This window comes from Cryptococcus depauperatus, chromosome 1, assembly GCF_001720195.1.
Source record: "Cryptococcus depauperatus CBS 7841 chromosome 1, complete sequence".
NCBI lineage: Eukaryota > Fungi > Basidiomycota > Tremellomycetes > Tremellales > Cryptococcaceae > Cryptococcus > Cryptococcus depauperatus.
Genome location: NC_089468.1, coordinates 102,561 through 116,418, shown reverse-complemented (window position 1 = coordinate 116,418; position 13,858 = coordinate 102,561). Strand labels below are relative to the sequence as shown.

The window sequence follows — 13,858 nt, the reverse complement described above, 5'->3', positions numbered from 1 at the left end:
GATTTCTCGATACATGACATAGCTCTTCTGCCTCAACATTTTCTCCATCTACCATGTCATCGAGCAACACTGACGCTCTTGTGTTCATTCATACCATTTTCCACCTTCTTCGTCCTTGTGCTATCGACTTCAGGCCATAGTGCATGATCGTTCCAGCACTAAACGTTGAGAAAAGATGCGTCTTTAAAATAAATCTATCCACAAACCATATTTATAGAAATGACAGATGCCACATGAAGATTGTTGCCATTTTCCCAATGACGTCATGATCACCCGTTGAGTGAGACAATCAGCACTAGACTCCATGAAAACCTTTTGTCATTATGTATGGTGAGCAGTTAGTGACGTCATTACTTGCAATGAGGAGTGTTATAAACTCTCTATTCTTTTCTCAGAGATCTCTATTCACCTTTCCATTTTGACTTTTTTTTAAAAAAAACAACAGCATCATGAAAGTACTCAATCCAACAGTATTGTACGCTGTTTTGGCAGTGGCAGCAGTCTCGGATGCCAAAATGTTTGGCAAGGACAAGCGTAAGTGGTTTGGAGTGTGTGAAGATAAATAATACTCATCCGAGTTATAGCAACATATGAGGACTGGTCTCTTGATCAGTCTATTGCCTTCCTCAAGCAGCAAGGTGTGGCTGTTAAAAACTCGGCGACCCTTCCTGAGCTGAGGAAACAAATTGCGGAGCATGCTGATGCAGCGGCCAGGGTAAGTTGATTGATTTCGTATTGAGAAAAACTAATGGCATGTTTAGTGGGGAGCTGGTTCTGCAGGCTCAGCGCAAGGTCATTTCGAGGCTGTTAGCGAAAAACTTTTGGAGACATGGTCTGAGAGTCAGTTGAGAGACTGGTTGTTGCAGAGGGGCGTGGTGGCCCCATCCTCGACCAGAGAACAATTATTAGTCAAGGCTAGACAGCAGTATGTATGCTTGCGAGACGGGAACTATGGGCTGATGAGATGCAGGATGTCGCAAGCTTCAACCGCTATTTATGGTCACCCAACAGATCAAGCAACTGCTTCAGTCAAGTCTGCGGCAAACAGCGCATACAGGGCAGCAGCGGGCCAGGCTTCGTCAGCATCTGCATACGCCCAAAAGACGTTTGACGATGCTAAAGATTATGTTTTCTCAACCTGGGATGATAATGAACTCCGATCTTGGCTTGTGAGGAACAATGTCATTGTTGCCCCCGAGCCTACAGGACGTGCAGCTTTACTCAATAAGGTTCGTGAGGCCTATCTTGCCGTGACCAATCCAGTCTATGAGGCTTGGTCCACGAGCCGTATTCACGAGTGGTTGGTTGAGCATGGTATTGCCCATTCCGAGCCCACTGCTAGGGAAAAGCTTCTTGAGCTTATGAGAGACAACTATTACGAGCTTGAAGACACCGTCTATTCCAAATGGTCTGACAGTCAAATGAGAGACTGGTTGATTTCTGAGGGTATTCTGTGAGTGTTACCAGGACGTTGGAGATGGTTTAATTGACGTTCCATCCAAGTGATACCAAGGCTGCTCAACTCAAGAGGAAGGAGTACGAGAAGTTGCTGGACGAGCATTACACCCGAGCCCAGTCCATCATCTGGAGTACTTGGGATGATTCTGAAATCCACGAATGGCTTGTGAAACATGGCTATCTTAAAAATGACTACGAGAAGAAACGGGACGAAGTATGTTTTATTTTTAGGCAAAAGTTTTATGCTGAGACTTGATAGCTCGTCAATCTTATTTCTAACAAGTACACTGGCGTCACTTCCGCGCCTTACCTCGCATGGCCTGATGCCCGATTGCGTGCACAGTTGAGAAGCTATGGTATTGACGATACTAAGCTCACCGGTCGCCAGTCTCTTCTCCATGAGATGCGGAGTAAGTCTACCACAACAGACCCATTTTGATTTTTGCTCATCTACCTGTAGTCCACTATGTTCAAACCCAAACCAAGCTTCAAACAATCTTTGACACGGTACACGATACCATCTTCTCTGGTATTGACCTTGTTGAAGACACCCTTGCTTCAGCACTCAAGCTCTTCTCTGCTTCCAGCTTGACTGCCGAAGAGAAGCTTAACCAAGCTTATGCTTCTGTGTCATCTGTCTATGAAGTTGCGCTCAAATCTGCGAGCTCTGCAAGCTATTCCTATTCTAACAGCGCTGTTAGTGCTGTGGCACAAGCTTCTGTAAAGGTTCAGAACTCTGCTTCTAGTGCCGCCTCCGTTGCGTCTGTTGCTGCTAGCGCCGCCTCCAGCAGTGCTTACGCTCAAGCTGAATCCATTTCGAAAGCAGCTGCCAAGGCTACTAACAAGCCAGAGCTTACCAAGTCTGCTCGATCAGCCAGCAAGTCAGCTTCTAGTTATGCTTCTTTTGTTATGTCTTCTGCCTCTTCTTTATCGTCCTCTGCTTCTTCTGCAGCTTCCGCCGCTGTTCACTCTGCATCTCTTTCGGCTGCATCTGCTACGAGAGCTGCCGACAACTCCATTTCTTCTGTCATGCACGCTGCTTCGCAGACCTCGGCCAGTGTCCACAGCAGCTTGAGCAGTGCATATGTCCAGGCTAGCAAGAGCGCAGAGAGTGTTAGAAAGGCTGCTATTGCTAGTGCCTCCTCTGCCAGCAAAATTTCTGCTTCCCGTGTATCTTCCTTGAGCAGCGTTTCTGCTTCTGCTAGCAGAAGCGCAAAACAGGAGCTTTGATGAGGATAGTGACTTTAGTGCTTGAGATAGGATTACTAAACAGAAGTATATATCACGCCAATGTAATTTCTCTTTTATCACAATTGAAACAAAGTATACGCCAAAACGTTTAGTGAAGTAGCGTACATTTTGAAAAATCATGCATCTGATAAGATCACAACTGTATCTATGATTAATGCCTTTCCTTATCTTATCTCTAATACTCATAGTGCTGAGACTGGCCCGCGTTACTCTTGGAGTTGATCGCGATTACAGACAATAATACTTCTATATCCTTTATATGATTCATTATCTATATGCTCACATTGCAACCCATCGAACCAGACATATTCTTGCGTCAGCTCGAATAGACAAAGTCCTACCTTGCAATGGATTCTCTTTCGACCCTTCCTGTCAGGATGATGGACAGGGAAAGATCAGGAGAGCTGAGGATATTGTGTATACTGAGGAATGGTATAGCTGAGTGACGGACACAGAAGCCTCAAAGATATAAGGAAGGACATGTTGATAGATCCCAGAGAATGAATCTGAATAGCTACCTTTTATTCCAATTACACATCTCTTAGTGGAACTACCTCTCGTCCTAATGCCTTCAATTCAAAACCCCAAGACCCAACCCAATTCCTGACAGTACTCTCCTATTCGGCCTTCCACAACATATCGTTTTTCCTCCAGCTGAAACCATCTGCCCAGCTCAAGATCCAAACATACTACCACACCATATCTTATTGTTCAACTCATAGATAGACATCATTCAATATGTCAATTTGGCCCTTCGGAATGGAATATTCGGCAGAACAATCGGGAATGTCTATTTTTCTGGAAAATCCCGTTGATAGCCTGCTATGCCCAGAATTTGCCGAGAGTTGCCGGAAGTTGCCGCGGAATTTTTTCCTTTTTTTTCCCTCTTTTCTTGTTGTAAAAAAAATCAGCGTAAAGCCATTTCCAGGTTTTGACAGCAAGCGAAGAGGAGGCTGAGAAACAGCATAGAATCCTCAGGAAATGGACAACGTGAAAAGCGGGAAACGCAGGATAGACAAGAGAATGGCAACTGGGTCAGTTTTGCTCCCACGGCATATAAAGAACAAGGATAAAAGTTATCGCCTTTGGATTTGTTTCACTGGCAGAAGCTTTCTATAATGACAACAATGTCCAATGATAACCCAATCAGACCGGTCGAAAGTATGGCAAGCAATATTCAAAAACCACTCGACACAGAGGCTGCCGTAGCGGTGGATGAACACCGTAAATTGGTTGAGAAGAGTTTGGTCAGGAAGCTTGACTTGAGGTGCTCCCTTTTCGTCTTGTTGTATATCATGAGTAGGTCGAGACGGCAACACGGCACTTGTTGACGGGTGATAGACTATCTGGATCGAAACAACATCTCTGCAGCTAGGCTCAAGGGTCTCCAGCGTGACCTCCATCTTACCGATACAGAATACTCGACCTGTTTGTCTATTCTTTATGTTGGGTGAGAGTTGTCTGCTTTCCAGTCTGTCTTGGTCAACTCATACCTAGAATGACAGCTATATCTTGATGCAAGTTCCGAGCAACATGATGTAAGCTTTAGTGACAATACAGGCATCCATTGACTTCACTTTTTCCAGCGTCAACAAGATTGCCCGACCCAGTTGGTATCTTGGTGGAGCCATGATCATCTGGGGGATGATCTCGACTTGCTCTGGTGCGGTTCACAGCTTTGGAGGTATGGTGGCTACTCGGTTTATGCTTGGCTTTGTCGAGGCAGCCTTCTTGCCCGGAGCTCTCCTCATCTTGTCCAAGGTAAGTACAGTTATGGATGGACTGGAAATTTCTTGAGCATAATTGTAGTGGTACACTCGGCGAGAGCTGACTCTGCGAAACGCCATCCTCTTTGGCGGTAATCTGATTTCAAACGCATTTGCTTCTCTTGTTGCTGCTGGTGTGTTGAGTAACATGGAGGGTATCTTGGGCCATGCGGCATGGAGATGGATGTTTTTCAGTGAGTTTTCGTGTCCTTGGCCAATCATTTATCATCACTCATCCTATATCCTAGTTGAAGGTGCTGCAACCATGCTCTTCGCTCTCCTCTGTCCTCTCATCCTCCCTGATCTTCCCACCAACACTCGTGGCTTCACTGAGGAAGAGCTTCAAGTCGCACAGCTTCGTCTGCTCGAAGATGTTGGAGAGGCCGACCAAGACTCTGAACAAGACGGGGTCTTTACCGGCTTCATCATGGCTATCAAAGACGTCAAAATTTACCTTATGATGCTTACCCTGACAGCTTATGTTATTGGTCTTTCTTTCAATGCCTTTTTCCCTACTCTAACTGGTACTCTTGGTTACGGTTACGTTCCCACCCTTCTCATGAGGTTCGTACGCCTGTGTGCTATAGAAAGCCAGAGATAAACTTTTGACAGTGCTCCTCCCTGGGTATTTGCTACCCTTGTCTCTTTTGCCGTCTCCTGGCACGCTGATAGAACCCAAGAAAAGGTTGGCTATTATCCGTGGTCTCGTGGGATAGTTGCTGACCACTGATCCATAGTTCTTGCACATTGTGATACCCATTGTGTTTGGTCTTGTTGGATTTATCATTAGCATGATCACCCTCAATACTGCCGCTCGATATGTGGCGCTGTTTCTACAAGCTCAATCTTATGCCGGCTTCATTGTTTTGTAGGTTCAATCCGCGTCTGCTAATCTTGCTGATTTTCTGTAGCTATTCTTGGATTTCATCTTCCTTCCCTCGTCCACCTGCCAAGCGAGCCGTAGCTATCGCCTTGGTTAATGCTTTTTCACAATTAGGCAATATTGTAAGCAATCCCTGTCATCAGTATGCGATTCCGAGCTGATCAGCATCTCCAACCTCCCAGGCTGGATCTTATGTTTGGGGTCTTAAAGCAAATGGTTATCGCAAATCATATGGTATCGTCGTTTCCATGTTTGGCATCACTATCATCGGCTGTTTCCTTTTCCGACAAATTCTAGTCAACCTCAACAAAAGGCTTGAAGCTGGCGAAGCCGCCTGGGAGGCGAAAGAGGATGTTACAGACAAGGGTCAAAAGTTGGAGCATTTCGAGCAAAGAGACGAGGCTCTTAATATGAGAAAGGGTTTCAGATATCTTTTATAAAACATCCTTCCTGCGTCAGGCGTAAAAAACATAGTTTGAATTCTACAAGTAATAGACTTTGAAAGGTTAATGTATGTTAAATTCAAAGCTGTTCCGTCCAAGCTGCTTCTCAATGGACATGTTTCCAAATGGCACGAATTTCAGATACATTAATGATTGTGAAAGATGTTCGCTACGATGGAGGCTGCAAGTAAGGAGTTAAGATTTTCCCCTTTAGTATATTAAACAATACCAGTTTGATTATGCCTTTTTCCCTATAGACTTGATTTCTCCCTTCAATCTCTTGATAAACCCGAGCTTTTTTCCAGTCGTCCCAGAACTTGTACTATTTGTTTTGGCATGTCCCTTATTGGCAGTAGCGATAGCAGGCTTAGTATTATTGAGTGTTTGGGAGGCAAGCAATGCGTCAGTCGCGGAGCCTGTAGTGAGCGGGCCCCCATTGGGCTTTCCAACACTATCTGATGGGTGATTTTTGACGTTTGAATCGGGTACGGTTTTGTCATTGTCCGGGGAATGACTTGAGGTGTCTGCCTTGGCAAAGTCGTTAATTGCCCCAACTGGTTTAATAGACATGGCCTCGGAACCGGAGCCATTCCTAAGTAAGTCGCCCGCATCAGATGTAGCTTCTACCTTTGCACCACTCTTGAGTCCTCTCTTATTCCCTTTGGAACCAGATTCATCAACTGTTTGTATGGTGTATTCTGGGTCAGGATATACGCCAGGCTCGCGAGAAGTGCCACTGTTGCCTCGTGTAGACGGGTGGCCGACGCCTTCTTGTACGTTACCTGGCGTCAGAGTCTTCTTGTTTTGAGATCCAGTATAGTGCGTTGTAAGTTCTGATGCTTCCTTGTGAGTCAAATCCATGTGTTTGAGTGGACCGGCATCGACGCCTGAAGCATTGTTTCTCTCACCAGATACAGTATCCTTGCCGTGGGTTTCCTGTTTTCCAGCGACCAGGCTCTGAGACAAGGGGCTTTTCCCAACGACATCTTCTTGAGGTCCGCTTATCTTAGTGAGAGGATTGCCTTCGTGACCATGGGCAATGGCAGTCACAGACGCAGCGCTAGTACTACGGTCGTATCCGTGACTCGTGTTTGGGGCAAGATCGTTTTGGACTGTCAGAACCGAGTGAGAGGCAGTCGACGTACCGAGAGGTGTGGAAAGATTGTCGACGCTACTTGGAGCGGTACCAGACAGGGAAGTAGAGGGTGAATGGAGGACACCAGCATTACATGTGGAGAGTATCGGAGGAGCAAGCCCGTGTTTGTTGAGCGAGATAGAGGGGTGAGTTGTTAACGAAGTGGGGAATTGATTACTTTGATTGACGGCTTTGAGTTCGTCTTTGGAAACAGAGATGTCACTCGGACTGGTATCAATGGGAGCGATTGAGCGTCCCGGAAGAGATCGATCCGTCGTGGTAACTGATGGAGAGACGTGGGTAGCACTAGCATCAGCGGCCTCGCCCTTTGTATGGGCTATGGCGGTTTGCATCAAGGAGTCTGGGGGCCCTTCGCCGAATCGAATGCTTTGGTCGGCTTCTGAATTGACTTTTGCGACTCATCAGCTAGCAACAGGTGTACCTCAATACAGATGCAACATACTTCTTTCCTCGGGCAAAACCGCTACCGCGCTTTCATCCACTGTGCCAGGTAAAGCTCCAACCCCGCTGGAATGTTCTCCAGGCATGGCACCCATAGGCTCGTTTGTAGGCATTGAGACTCTCGGTACGACTGCAACTGTATTAGCTTGGATGAGGAAATGTATAATTCTTGAAGTGGACACTTACTAGATACTTCTTGGCCATCAGGATTATTGTGGGCGAAGCCAAACTTGGCGGCAAGGGCATCTTTGGGATTCTCAAAAGCCACTTCGACAAAAGTCTTGATTTGATTGCGGATTGCGCCGTTTGGGCCAAAGTTTTCAGATACCCGTCCTGACATACCCTTTAGCACTATCTCTACAAGAAATAAGTGAAGACCTACGCTGGGTATCTTGAATAGTATCCGTAATATTAGAAGTAATTTTGCCAGTCTGAGCCTTGACACCGCCAAGGAGGGCAGTAGCAGATAATCTGCGTTCCGTCTTCTCGTTGTCGTTGACTGTATTGAGTGTGCCTAAAGTCGGAGATCTTGGCGACGAAGGGGGAGAGACACTGGCATGAATACGTTCCTTGATCGGGGACGGAATAGCTGCAAAAGCTGCTTGTCCAACTATACCCAGACCTTCTGCTACATCCTCATAGAGAGTAGTGGGAGCTCCAGGACCAGAGCCAGGAAGCGGTATAGGTTTGGTGTCTACCAAAATTAACTCCAAACCAGATGATTCAAAGAACGGCAAAGTAACTTACTGCCCCAGCCACCTGGTAGTTCTTGGCCAGGAGAAGAGGACCTAGCAGAAACGGAATCGGACTGTGAATCGTTCCGATGACTAGATGCAGCTGCAAGCTGTATAGCTGCCTGTTCTCGCCCACTCAAATCACTTAGCTTTCTGGAGTTCTGACTCCCAGTGCTTTCTTTCCTAGCTTCCTCTTTCTGTGGTGCAGATCCAAGCACATTTGTGCTATTCTCTCTAATTAGGCCTGTTTGATCTTGCGAGGGATCACGTTCTAGAGCAGTGGTTGACGCTGCATGAGTGACTGTAGCCGCGGCTTCGGACAGCTCGGCTTCTGCAGCTCGCTTCTTTGCCAATTCCTCACGAGTTAAACCAGCGGTATGAGGCTTGCCTGTTTCTGGATCAATTGTAGTCCCTGGTCTAGGTACGTTGGGAGAAGAAGCAAGACCAGCGCCTCCAAACGCAGCTTGACCCATCTCCGCTGCTTCAGCTGTCCTTTTTTGCTCCAGCTCAGCGCTTGTCAGACCTGCTGTCTGTATATTTCCAGTTTCCGGATCCACGGACGTTTCAGGCTTGGAAACATTGCGAGAGGAACCAAGTCCTCCCAAATCTTCCTGAACTGTTAGTCCATCAGCCTGAACAAATCCGCCAGTCTGGGCCGTAGCCCCAGTAACCCTTGTAGCCTCTGAGGAAGGCTCAACCATAGCTTGATTTTCTGGACTAAACGATATGGGTCAGTATGAAGTAGAAAAGTTGATATATGGAAAGAAAGAACATGACTACATGAATATCAAGCATTACAGCGGTGATGTCAGAGTGGTCGTCTCACGGTTACGTCACCAGTAATCCTTACGTAATCCATTACCACCTTTTTTTTGCCCACATATGTTGAACATTACCAGTAGAAATATATAAACGCACAAGGACAAAGATGACTTTTGTGACGCACAACATATAGCTGAGATGTGAGAGAGAATGACTACTAGCGAAGAGTGAGTTCGTCAGCTGTATTCAGTCTCGTCACTTACTTGGACTCTTTTCCCTTTCCTCTTATACCTTACCAGCTCTCCCAACTCAGCTGTCCATACTCCTTATATCTTCTTACTCTCTCCTGCTGTAAGCAGCCTTCTGTGACCTTGTGCAACTGCTTATGGCGGCCATTTGTTCAAGACAGCCAAATCTGTCGTTTTGCCCAATACTAGAAAAGAAATATAATCCAAATTTGATAGTAACTCCCGTCGGAATATCTCTATAGTACAATGGAAAATCACGATCTGTTACGTAACTATACGTTGATCATGGATACGCGTTACTCATTCAGGCACATGATTAGCTTCAGCAACTTTTGGGTTTTGCCCGACGCCCTTATGATGTCTTCTTTTTTATTTTTAATTAGTGTTTATGTTTGTTACTGTAATTAGCTAACGTTAATTACCCTTTTCGATTGAAAAGGACCTTTATTAACTTGTAATAACATCGGCTTAATTTGTCGCTTTTTTTCCTTTGACTTCATCTTTGCATTTCCATCTTCAGCGGTTGCTCGCCAGCTTACCATTGCAATATATCTTCTATTCAACTCCTTCCTCAGCGACGTAATTCCGCTGCTATGGAGGATATGGACAGCGCTGGACGCTTGACAGCCCCAGCGACATCCTCGTCCACTTCCGTAAACCCAAAAAAGTTCAAGTTGGACCCGATGTCACTTCTCTTGCCCCATGAGAGGTCAGAGAATGGACCCTCGAAGCATCCATCTCGCACTCAGTTGGGTGCTCCAACGTATCTTACGATGATGCAGAGGTATCAGCAACAACAGGTTGCAGCGGCTGGAGTCGGCACACGACAGGTGCCTGCTGTCAATATGAGGAGGCAGGATGAAACCAAGGGTGAACCCAGCGTGAACAAGGGTATGGCGGATTCAGCATAAGATGATGTGCTAATTTTATCTGCAGCAGCTGCTCAGTCTTCATCCTCTGTACCTCTGTCGCCATCATCTTTGACTTCTTCGCCGCAGTCTTTATCTTGGGACGAGGCATCTTCTGAATGGAGGTCTATAGACGGAATCGCGAAAAGTGGAGCCCAATGGGGGCAACCAAGTCGCTATTATTCCTACCCTTTGCCGCATAGCAAAGCACGGTTGGAAGATTGGGAGATTGTCGAGACCCTTGGTACGGGCACCTTTGGCAGAGTCCTGCTTGTTCGCCAACGTCCTTCCTATCGACCAACACCATATCATCCGATTTTCCCTCACCTTTTTCAATCCAGTGACCCTCGGTTTCCACTCCCATCGTATACTCTACATTCCGATAGTCAACTACCTCACTTTGCAATGAAAGTCCTCCGCAAATCGGAAGTTGTCCGTCTGAAACAAGTTGAGCATATCAGCTCTGAACGGATTATCCTTGAGCGAATCAGGCATCCGTTTGTCGTCGAATTGCACGCTACATACCAAGACCAATTGAATGTCTACATGCTGCTGTCTTACATACCTGGCGGAGAACTCTTTTCACATCTGCGTCGAGCTGGCCGTTTCTCGCCAGACGTCACTCGCTTCTATCTTGCCTCGATAGTCCTTGCCATTGAGTATCTACATTCACAGAATATCATCTACCGTGATCTCAAGCCAGAAAATTTACTTCTCGACAGACACGGCTATCTTCGTATTGCGGACTTTGGTTTCGCCAAGGTTGTCGAAGACCGTACATTTACTCTGTGTGGTACACCAGAGTACCTTGCTCCAGAAATCGTCCTTTCTCAAGGCCACGGTAAAGCTGTCGACTGGTGGGCGCTCGGTATTTTAGCTTTTGAAATGCTGGCTGGCTACCCTCCATTCTTTGATGATCACCCTTTAGGCATATACGAAAAGATACTTCGCGGCGAAATAGCCTTTCCATCACATATAGACCCCTACGCAAAAGATCTTGTCAGAGAATTGTTGACGGCTGATCGAAGCAAGAGGTTGGGTAACCTAAGGGGAGGTGCTAGAGATGTGATGGGGCATCCATGGTTTGCTGGTGTTGACTGGGGCAGTTTGGAGAGAAAAGAAATAGGAGCACCCATTATCCCTAGACTTATCAGTATGGGTACGTCGTCTCATTTGCTCATTTATGCCTTCAGCTGATGAGTCCGCGAAAACAGGCGATTCTCAAAATTTCCAGAAATATCCTCCACCTCGTCCGCATGAGTTACCAGGAGTATTCGGACAACCGTATGACGTTTCTGCTGACCCCTATGGTGATCTCTTTCAAGAGTTTTCCTTCCCTGGGAACGGAAGTGAAAAATAATGTATAATGTATAGTAAATGGCTTTAATACTCGTGAGTTGGCGAGAAACAACATGTAAATCAGTTCAAGAGAGAGCGATTCGATGTACAACTTTGCTTGGACAAGGATGTAGAGCAGAGATATATGATAGAAGGATAATCAAATTTGTAATCGCATTTATGGGTAGCAACTGGATTGGCATACCACAATTTTCTGGTCCGGTCTTTCTGAGATGATTTTCTGGTACAGTTTTACTGGTAAAGCAAATGCTCTGCTCTGCAAGTTGCAGTATGCAGAAAGCAATATATGATAAAGTAAGAACGAAATGATAAAAAAATTGTTTGTTCACTGTTCGTGAAAAAGTAATGACGCTGGAAGTAATGTAACTAATGATATTTGTTTTCATCGTTTTTACTTTTCGAAAGAATATCTACCAATCACCACCATAATGAATGGACACATAAAATCCAGTGACTCTGAGAATAGTCCATTCCACAACCTTTACTTGTCATTGGATCCGACGACGATTGGTCTCGCACTTGGGGAAAGACCAGTCAAGTCAATAGAACCAAATGGTGTGTTGGTATATGAAGAAACGTACGTTCCATTATAGATAGATGGTCAATTGATTAAGACAAATTGATTTGCAGCAAAACATCTAATGCTATATTATCAGAACAACTTGGCCGTGTCTGGGATGAATACCCAAATGGGCTTTTAGATCTTACTGAGGAGAAAATCGAGAGTTTATCCCCCGAAGAAGACGCCGTCGAAACAAAGAACGAGATAAAGGTTGAAGAAAAGAGGAGAGATCCATCCAAGATGATGAAGTGGGAAGAGATGGAACAGCTTCGCTTTATTGTGGATAACCAACTAAAGTAGGTCAACTCTAACCACACGGCGGCTAAACAATCTATCAGTGATGCTCGTAATCATCTCTTTTGGGCTCTTGAACTATGCAGAACACTCTCAGTATCTTCATCATTCACCAGCCAACCTCCCCCTCCCCCTACATCATTTCACCAGAAAAAAGCCAAGGCCAAATCCGTTCAACCGCCCAGTTCTGCCCTCTCCGCTATGACTGATGCACCGCCAGTTCTACCTCCTGGGACATATACCACTACACCCACCAACCCTAAACAAAAAGAATCACATATTCAAATTTTCGAGCTTGAGCAGTTGCTTTTTGCTAAGCAGAAGACGTTGGACGAATGTCAAACTTTGATTGACGGAGCTGTCAACGAATTGTGCTTGATGGCTGATGCAGGCGAGAATTTTTGGAGGGATGTAAAAAGTTTAAAAGAAGGGAAAGAGGGAAGAGGCCGTTGGGCTATTGTTCCCAAACCTGATTTTGGAAGGGTCATGGGAGATGGAGAAACAGCTAAAGATATCATTGTACCGTATGCCATTGACGAAGGCAAGTATGGCTTCTGTCAGCTTCAATTATTTGATTCCTTATAGATTTTAGCGCCGGGAGCGACCAGAACTAGATGTCTGGCCGGTTTTGACTTGGATCCAACAGCACAAGATTCTCTCATGTTTAGTGCTCGACATCGTCTTCGCTTTCGCGTCACTTTGAGTGATACATCTGGAGTTGTTACCTCATCTGCGCCTGTAGAAATGGAAAATGAGTCAGATGTACGATCGAAGATGGAAGCTGCTCAGATGGAGGCGTTTGACGAAGACTTATTAAACGAAGTAAGTCTGAGACCTGGAGTTTGGATGATAAGCTCATACGGCTTGTCAAAGATTCGGTCTGAGGCCTCCGATTATCCCAAGAACGTAACTGAACCTCATTTCGTCTCTGTACCGGTAGCCAACTGTACCCTCTCTTTTGAACTTGTAGGTACTGGACGATATACATTCTAATTCAAAAACTGAAGTCTACACCAGTATGACCCAAAATCATCATCATCATTACCTTCTTCACCACTTTGCGACATAATCTTATCTGCCGCACGCCTTGCATTAATTAATGCCCACAGGCAACGCAAAACTAACCTCGTCGCGCCTACATTGAATTATACTTCTCGTGTACCAACTATCTTGAAGCCCATTCTCGATGCTTTACGTTTCAGACAACTGTGTAAAGTTGTTCAACTAAATCCAGACTTTGATGCTAGAGGGCTACTTGGTACCTCACGTAGAGGAGAGAAAGGGATTTCGGAGTGGCTGTACAGAGTTATGGAAGCAGTAGAGCAAGTCAATATCCAACAGGTAGATAAGAATTAAAATGATAGCAAGTAGTATTATGTGCACTGCTTGCGAACTTTATGCTACGCAAGTCAGGTCATATTGCTTGGCAGATGTCTTGGAATGGGATGTATTCCCTCTGGAAATATCTATAACGCCTTGAGCACGTTAAACCAAGAATGCATGCAATGCCTTCAATATACCTAAAAAGATTTATAATACCATCTTTCCGCTCAAATGAACGTCTATGGATTTTTGACCACTTCCAATAATAGA

The 13,858-nt window shown here is 45.5% G+C and overlaps 5 protein-coding genes across 5 annotated transcripts; 4 read left to right on the top strand and 1 right to left on the bottom strand.

Moving 5' to 3' along the window:
* Nucleotides 1–449: 449 nt before the first annotated feature.
* Nucleotides 450–2,688, top strand: L203_100041 (uncharacterized protein; the record flags this gene model as incomplete). Its single annotated transcript, XM_066209509.1, has 7 exons — nt 450–534; nt 585–715; nt 762–925; nt 971–1,453; nt 1,504–1,672; nt 1,718–1,868; nt 1,919–2,688. The coding sequence occupies 7 exons, from the start codon at nt 450–452 to the stop codon at nt 2,686–2,688; spliced, it is 1,953 nt and encodes a 650-aa protein (XP_066065606.1).
* Nucleotides 2,689–3,836: 1,148 nt separating this feature from the next.
* Nucleotides 3,837–5,798, top strand: L203_100040 (uncharacterized protein; the record flags this gene model as incomplete). The annotated part of the gene is made up of 10 exons (XM_066209508.1): nt 3,837–4,008; nt 4,051–4,159; nt 4,215–4,247; nt 4,296–4,470; nt 4,519–4,669; nt 4,724–5,039; nt 5,088–5,160; nt 5,213–5,343; nt 5,387–5,480; nt 5,541–5,798. 10 exons carry the CDS (start codon nt 3,837–3,839, stop codon nt 5,796–5,798), a joined length of 1,512 nt encoding a protein of 503 aa, XP_066065605.1.
* Nucleotides 5,799–6,038: 240 nt separating this feature from the next.
* On the bottom strand, nt 6,039–8,833 carry L203_100039 (uncharacterized protein; the record flags this gene model as incomplete). The annotated part of the gene is made up of 5 exons (XM_066209507.1): nt 6,039–7,345; nt 7,400–7,528; nt 7,585–7,731; nt 7,781–8,092; nt 8,146–8,833. The coding sequence occupies 5 exons, from the start codon at nt 8,831–8,833 to the stop codon at nt 6,039–6,041; spliced, it is 2,583 nt and encodes an 860-aa protein (XP_066065604.1).
* Nucleotides 8,834–9,735: 902 nt separating this feature from the next.
* On the top strand, nt 9,736–11,410 carry L203_100038 (uncharacterized protein; the record flags this gene model as incomplete). The annotated part of the gene is made up of 3 exons (XM_066209506.1): nt 9,736–10,033; nt 10,079–11,209; nt 11,265–11,410. The coding sequence occupies 3 exons, from the start codon at nt 9,736–9,738 to the stop codon at nt 11,408–11,410; spliced, it is 1,575 nt and encodes a 524-aa protein (XP_066065603.1).
* A 427-nt stretch (nt 11,411–11,837) lies between these two features.
* On the top strand, nt 11,838–13,621 carry L203_100037 (uncharacterized protein; the record flags this gene model as incomplete). The annotated part of the gene is made up of 6 exons (XM_066209505.1): nt 11,838–11,986; nt 12,040–12,267; nt 12,310–12,806; nt 12,858–13,087; nt 13,139–13,231; nt 13,283–13,621. 6 exons carry the CDS (start codon nt 11,838–11,840, stop codon nt 13,619–13,621), a joined length of 1,536 nt encoding a protein of 511 aa, XP_066065602.1.
* Nucleotides 13,622–13,858: the final 237 nt, after the last annotated feature.